Raw genomic sequence first — 7805 nt, forward strand, 5'->3', positions numbered from 1 at the left:
TCGTTAACTATATAGTAATGTATAATTATTAAACAAATAACTAAATTTTGCTATATTATAACTCATAACTACCAAATTAGTAATCATATTTACGTATATATACTGTAACTCACAGTTACAAGTTTGTAACACATTATAACATATGGATACCAAACAACTAATGTTTACTGTATTGTAAACATCGTTAACTATATTGTAACAATATAATTACTAAACCAATAACTAAATTTTACTACGTTTATAACTCTTAATTATAATGTTTGAACACTACAATAAAAGTTTAATTTTTTTTATATAGTTTTATCAATTTATTTAATTTTTTGTTTTAGTATATATTATAAGATGACATCTTATCTCATCTCTCACTATTTGCTAATTCATTGAATCTTTTGTTTAAAAGATTTTTTTTAATATTAATATTAGATGCTTCTTGAAACTAATATTATAGTTTATTTCGTTTATATAAAATATATAGTTTGTTAAAACATTTAATTATAAGGTAGAATATTAAAAATTAATAATAATAAAATATAAATAAGTAAAGAGAGAGAAAATGATTTATAATAATTGAGAAACAATCAATACTACATCTTTCACATATCTACTATGTCTACTCACCCAATCAGATCAATATAAAATAAATTTCTTATTGAAGAAACCAATATCATGTCGAACTAATCCATTCACCTTCTATATATATATATGTGCATTATTTATACACATCAAAATATTGTGAAAGACCAAAAACAATTTTACAAAAATCAAACAAAGAATCATGATAAAAAGAAAGATAAAAGTTGTTTTGAGACCAATATTACTGTCAATAATACATTAAAAAGTTGTACCTAAAGCTTTATGTATATGTACATGTATGAATACACTACAAAAAAAAAAAAGAATTTTAGCTGTAATTTTTTTAGCTACCGAATATTATTGGTAGCAATTAGTTATATTTTGCTACTAAATTATGATAGCAAAATAATTTAATTACAAATTCTAAACTAATAAAACCAAATATTTCTACTACCAAAATTATTAATAGCTAGTTTATAATTTTAGCTGCCAATTTTCTTTTGGTAGCTAAATCTATTTGTGCCTAAATATAAAATTGACAATTTTATATATTATTTACTAACATTTTATTTTGGTAGCAAAGTTGAAATATTTAGCTACTAATTTTTTGGTAGCTAAAAACAAACTTTCAATCAATTAATTTTGCTACTGATTATTTTGTATAGCAAAAATATTATTTCAACCAACTAATAAATACATATATATATACTTATAAAATTATTAATTTGTATTTGTATAAAATAAATAAAATAATATTCAATATATTTTACTATTAATATAAAAACAATTATATATCCTAATATAACATAACCAACCACAACTCTCATTCTTTTAAACTGATCCATTATTTCTCTCTCCGTATTATATCTCACCACTAACACAGATAGATTAGGAGTTGGAACACAAAATAATTTGGAGCAAAAGATTTACGCAAGTACTCTCTCTCTTATATGTTCTTTGCCTACAACATATATTCTCTCCCTCTTTATCTCTCTCCATATATATACGTGAGATATTGTGTATATATATATTCATTTATTTGATTTTATAATTAATATTTTGTTCTTTCATTTTTTTCTTTTACAGATTTTGCAGAGATTGAAGATTAGAAGACATTAATTGTTCTACACTTGAGAGCAAAGCCTAAACTATTTACCATTTTGTAATTTTTTATTAGTCAAGTAATCTTAGCTTGAATCTGCTATATGAAGGTTGTATCTTATAGCTTTTTTAGTTTGCATATTCAATGTATATAAAATATGTATGGATATAATAAATATTTATCTTAAATTTATGTTTAATGTTAATATTTTTCATAATATTTTATTATTTATAAAATATGTATGGATATAAGAAACGCAAACCACCCAAGAAGGACAATGGAAAAAATAAGGTGCCCCCCAAGGCGAAATAAAGAAGGATTCCATCAAGTATTTTTTCTGCAAAAAGAAGGGACATACGAAAAAGGAATGCGTCAAGTTCAAGAAATGGATGGACGACAAAGGGTTTACAAAACCTAAGGAAGCTAGTGGGAAGTGAGCAAAACATCTTATCCAGAAACAAGATGGGCTCACATGTGAAGGCTATTGGAACGTGCCATTTAGTTTTAAGTAGCGGTTTTGTTTTAAAGTTAGAAAAGACATTTTATGTACCAAGTTTCTCTAGAAACTTGATTTCCGTTTCAAGATTTGTACCTTTTGGTTTTTCCTTTACATTTTCAGACAAATCTTTTAATTTATATAATAAATTTGAATGTGTTGGAAATGGTATTTTGTCTGATGGTCTTTACTGCCTTAATTTACAAAACAATACCGCTTATAATACTGTGCACGTTCACGCTGGCAATAAACGATGTGTTATGAATAAGAATTCCTCTACATTATGGTACCAGAGATTATGACATATCTCCATTGATAGAATTAGAAGGTTAGTGAAAGATGGGGTACTCAATACCTTAGATTTTACTGATTTTGATACTTGTGTGGATTGCATTAAGGGAAAGCATACCTCCAAGTCTAAGAAAAGTGGTGTCCATAGGAGTTCTGACCTATTAGAAATCATACATACTGATATATGTAGTCCAGACATGGACTCATATGGTCAGAAATACTTCATCTCCTTCATAGATGATTACTCACGCTACATGTATATCTACTTACTTCATAACAAAAGCGAAGCGTTAGATGTCTTTAAGATATTTAAAGCTGAAGTAGAGAAACAATGCAACAAGCAAATTAAGATAGTAAGATCAGATAGAGGTGGAAAATATTATGGTAGATACACTGAAGATGGACAAGAAGCTGACCCTTTTGCAAAGTTTCTTCAAGAAAATGGGATTGTTGCCCAATATACCATGCTCGGTACACTCGAGCAAAATGGTGTTGCAGAAAGAAGAAACTGAACATTGATGGACATGGTGCGGAGTATGCTTAGCAGCAACCCTAAACTTCCTAAATCCTTGTGGAATGAAGCACTAAAGACATTCGTGTACATATTAAATCGAGTTCCAACCAAGGCAGTCTCAAAAACTCCTTTTGAATTATGGAAAGGTTGGAAACCAAGTTCACAACATGTACGCATTTGGGGATGCCCATCTGAAGTTAGGGTATACAATCCACAAGAAAAGAAACTGGACCCAAGAACCATAAGTGGATACTTTATTGGATACGCTGAAAGGTCTAAAGGTTACAAGTTTTATTGTCCATCTCATAGCACTAGGATTATGGAATCAAGGAATGCAAAATTTCTTGAAAATGCCTTGATTAGTGGGAGTAATCAATCTAAGGACTTAGGTTCTGAGAAAGATCATTTAGAACCCTCCACCTCAAGAGCAAGATTGATTGTGGTTAATAACACCCCTGCAGTCCAAATGGATGTTGAACCACCACAACCAATTGTTGAAGATCCACAAGTCAATGATGAAGTTCAAATGGATCAAGTTGTTCAAGAGTTGCCTATAATTGTTGAACAACAAGTTGAACCACCTGCTCCCCAAGAGCCTGCTGGTGTAGCCTTAAGAAGATCCATTAGGATAACAAAATCGGCGATACCTAGTGACTACATTGTGTATTTGCAAGAATCTGACTACAATATTGGAGCCGAAAATGATCCAGAAACGTTTTCACAAGCTATGAATAGCAAGGAATCAAAGTTGTGGTACAATGCCATGAATGAAGAAATGAATTCTATGAAGAGCAACAGAGTCTGGGATCTTGTTGAGTTGCCTAATGGGGCGAGGGCTATTGGGTGTAAATGGGTCTTCAAAACAAAGAAAGACTCATTAGGAAACATTGAGAGAGACAAAGCGAGACTCGTTGCTAAGGGATTCACTCAAAAGGAAGGAATTGACTACACGGAGACCTTTTCTCCGGTATCTAAGAAAGATTCCCTCAGAGTTATCCTGGCATTAGTTGCTCATTTCGATTTAGAGCTGCAGCAGATGGATGTGAAAACTGCCTTCCTAAATGGTGACCTAGAGGAGGAGGTGTACATGAAACAATCAGAAGGATTCTCCTCTAGTCATGGTGAGCATTTGGTGTGTAAGCTTAAGAAGTCCATCTATGGTTTAAAACAAGCGTCCTACCAATGTTATTTAAAATTCCATGATGTCATCTCTTCCTTTGGATTTGAAGAGAATGTCATGGATTAATGTATATACTAGAAGGTCAGTGGGAGTAAGATTTGTTTTCTTGTTTTATATGTGGCCGATATTCTTCTTGCAACCAATGATAAGGGCATGCTACATGAGGTGAAGCAATTTCTCTCAAAGAACTTTGAGATGAAGGATATGTGTGATGCATCTTATGTCATTGGCATTAAGATCCATCGAGATAGATTCAAAGGTATCTTAGGTATATTTCAAGAAACCTACATTAACAAAGTTTTAGAGAGATTTCAGATGAAAGATTGTTCACCAAGTACTGCTCCTATCGTTAAGGGTGATAAATTAAATTTGAGATAGTGTCCAAAGAATGATTTTGAAAAGGTAGAAATGAAGAACATCCCATATGCTTTTGCTGTTGGAAGCTTGATGTATGCTCAGGTGTGCACAAGACCCGACATTGCCTTTGCTGTCGGAATGCTAGGAAGATTTCAGAATAACCTGGAGTTAGACCACTGGAAAGCTGCAAAGAAAGTTATGAGGTATCTTCAGGGTACTAAGGATTACAAACTCATGTTCAAACGTACCGACAACCTGGAAGTAGTTGGCTACTCAGATTCAGACTTTGCTGGTTGTACTGATTCACGTAAATCAACCTCTAGTTATGTGTTTATGTTTGCCGGTGGAGCTATATCATGGAGGAGTAACAAACAAACCTTGGCTGCTACTTTTATTATGGAAGCCGAGTTCGTTTCGTGTTTTGAGACTACATCGCATGGCGTATGGCTAAAGAGTTTCATTACAAGCCTTAGAGTTGTAGATTCCATATCTAGGCCATTGAGAATGTTCTGTGACAATTCAGCTGATGCATTCATGGCTAAGAACAACAAAAGTGGTAGTCGAAGCAAGCACACCGACATCAAGTACTTAGCTGTGAGAGAATGTGTTAAAGAAAATAAAGTGGTCATTCAAAAGTGTAGGAGATAATCTATCCATAAGTGGTTACGTGTTTATGCTCAAAAGATGAGCAGTTTCTTAGGGCCCAAAGAAACAAACATTACTACAAGGCGTGCATAGTGCTCTGGCTTCTCTCCGATGAAGAAGAAGAAGATCACTCGAAAGCCTCCATCCAGATCTCGGAATGAGGAGATCCCTTCATCTACGATTGGGGCAGATCGATTGCCGTCTGAGGTAGACACCTTACTGAAATTATCTGAAGGGGCAATGAGATCGGCCAATGGTTTCGTCGCGAAGGATTTGACCCCTACTGATGGTGATGATGGTACAAGCCTGGCAGATGGAATGTAGGTTGCTAATGGAGAGGAAGGGTCAGTGAAAGAAGATTTTATAGGCTTTGCTCAGTCGCATTGGGCTAAGCTTAAGGATAAGCAGACGATTAGTGAGGCAGCTAAGCTTCACTATGAGGAGCCAATTGTTAAAGACGGGAAGAGGGTTGCTCAGCTAGATTTGGCTAAGGTTGCTGCATAGGCTCAAACTTGGAATTCAGCTGTGATCTGTATGGTGATGGGAGCTAACCCCCCATTTGCAGTTTTTGAAGGGTTTGTGAAACGTATATGGGGTCATCTGGGAATTGAGCGTATTGTGAGGATGCATATAGGCCTGACTATAGTAAAATTCAACGATGAGGCTACCAGGGACTTTGTTTTGGAAACGGGAATGGTGCAATTTGACAAGAAACCAGTGATTGTGAGACCTTGGACTCAAGATCTTGATACTATCAGGTTAGTTCGTTCGGTTCCCTTATGGATTAGATTGCCTAATCTTGGTCTTCAGTATTGGGGCCAGAAATGCCTCAGTGCATTGGTCAGTACTATAGGGAAACCTATTATGGTGGATAAATTCACTAAGGAGCGATCGATGATTAGATATGCGAGAATCCTAGTTGAAATGGAAATATCTGATAACCCGCCTTTTATCATATATTTTGTGAATGAGAGAGGTCAAGTTCAAGAGCAATTTGTTGAGTATGAGTGGTTGCCCATTAAATGCAATAACTGTAAAGGGTACGGCCACAATATGGCTGAATGCAAGAAAACTGGTTCAAAAAATTGGTTTAAGAAGGAGGTGGCTGATCTGGAAAAGGATGGAGTCCCTACTAACTCAGGTGTTGTTGCAGCTGAAACAACCACAGAGAGTTCAGCAAAAGGTCCTAAACCAGTTAAGGAAGTCTCGGGGAAAAATGATGTGGCTGGAATTGAGCTCAGTAAAGATGCTGATGGTGGTACTCAGGTTATGACTTTATCTCCTGACTCTAATAATAAGGAGAATTGGGAAGTGCCAAAGAAGACAGGGAATTCACGAGGGAAATGGAAGCTTTATAGAGCTGGGTTAGATAAGAAGCAGAATGCATTTAAAGTTCTTCAAGAACAGGGGAAAGGTGGAACAAGTGGGAATTTAGAAGACTTGAATGTAGATGGATTGCTCCAATTTACTTAGTTGGAATGTTAGGGGTATGAATAAAAGAGGAAAACAATTAGCTATTCTGAATGTGTTTAGGATTAATAAAGTGGGAATTGGAGTTTTGTTGGAAAATAAGTTGAAGAAGTAAAAAATAGATGAAATGATGGTTAATCTGTATTGTGGTTGGGATTACTACATCAGTAGGAACTCAGAAGGTAGGATTTTAGTTCTGTGGAGGAAATCATTTACTAAGGTTCAGGTTCTGTTTGATCACCACCAATTGATGCACTGTTCTATTAAAATCTCAGGCATGCCGATGGAGTATATCGTTACCTTTGTCTATGGTCTCAACACAGTTGAAGAGAGATTGGAGCTGTGGCGGGGTCTATCTAGCTTACATGTTATAAATAGACCTTGGTTGATTATGGGAGACTTTAACGCGGTGTTCAATTTTGATGACAGGGTGGGAGGGAGGTCTATTAGCTCAGCTGAATTAGTTGATTCTAATGCCTGGCTTGCCATGTCTCATCTAGTTTCTATTAAGAGAATTGGATCAAATTTTACTTGGTCCAATAAACAAGATGGTGAGGATAGGATCTACTCTAGGATAGATCATGTTTTCATCAATGAAGACTGGATAGATGAGCTGCCTAATTCAATAGCAGAATTTCACTGGGAGGCTTATTCCGATCATTGCTTCTGCCTCATCAAATCTCTCAAGATGGGATCGCTGGGTATAAAACCCTTCCGGTTCTTTAATTTTTGGACAACTCAGAAAGGGTTTAAGGAGGTGGTGCGTGAGAATTGGAATAAACCTTTGGTAACGAGGGGTTTGTTGGGTGTGACTAGGAAACTTCTCAGATTAAAGCATGTGTTGAGATTGTTCAATAGAAGGGAATTTGGTGATGTTGAACAGAGATATCACCAAGCTAAAGGTGACTATCAGCTGGCTCTCACTAGAGCTCAAGCTGCTCCGTCAGATTTGGTAGCTCAGGAGGCTGAAAAATCAGCAGCTCTTCTTTATCAAGAGAATGCTGAAAGGTACAGAAGTTATTTAATACAAAGGAGCAAAATAACTTGGTTACAGAAGGGAGATGATAATAATGCTTATTTTCATGCTTGCATTAAAAAAAGAAGGGAGGAGAATCGTATTGTCTCCTTTCTGAATGAGCGAGGGGAAATTGTTGAAGATTATGGGGCTGTGGTTTAG

General features: G+C 35.1%; 2 protein-coding genes across 2 annotated transcripts; both read left to right on the top strand.

Annotated features, from left to right (window-relative positions):
- Nucleotides 1-5698: 5698 nt before the first annotated feature.
- On the top strand, nucleotides 5699-6631 carry LOC133806642 (uncharacterized). The gene has a single exon (XM_062244737.1). It carries the CDS (start codon nucleotides 5699-5701, stop codon nucleotides 6629-6631), a length of 933 nt encoding a protein of 310 aa, XP_062100721.1.
- Nucleotides 6632-6758: 127 nt separating this feature from the next.
- On the top strand, nucleotides 6759-7805 carry LOC133806643 (uncharacterized). The gene has a single exon (XM_062244738.1). The coding sequence runs from the start codon at nucleotides 6759-6761 to the stop codon at nucleotides 7803-7805; it is 1047 nt and encodes a 348-aa protein (XP_062100722.1).

The sequence above is a fragment of the Humulus lupulus genome, chromosome X (genome assembly GCF_963169125.1).
Source record: "Humulus lupulus chromosome X, drHumLupu1.1, whole genome shotgun sequence".
Taxonomy (NCBI): Eukaryota; Viridiplantae; Streptophyta; class Magnoliopsida; order Rosales; family Cannabaceae; genus Humulus; species Humulus lupulus.

Excerpts from the sequence above, each read along its gene's own strand:
- LOC133806642 (XM_062244737.1), top strand. The coding sequence starts at position 5,699 with ATGGGAGCTAACCCCCCATTTGCAGTTTTTGAAGGGTTTGTGAAACGT.
- LOC133806643 (XM_062244738.1), top strand. The coding sequence starts at position 6,759 with ATGGTTAATCTGTATTGTGGTTGGGATTACTACATCAGTAGGAACTCA.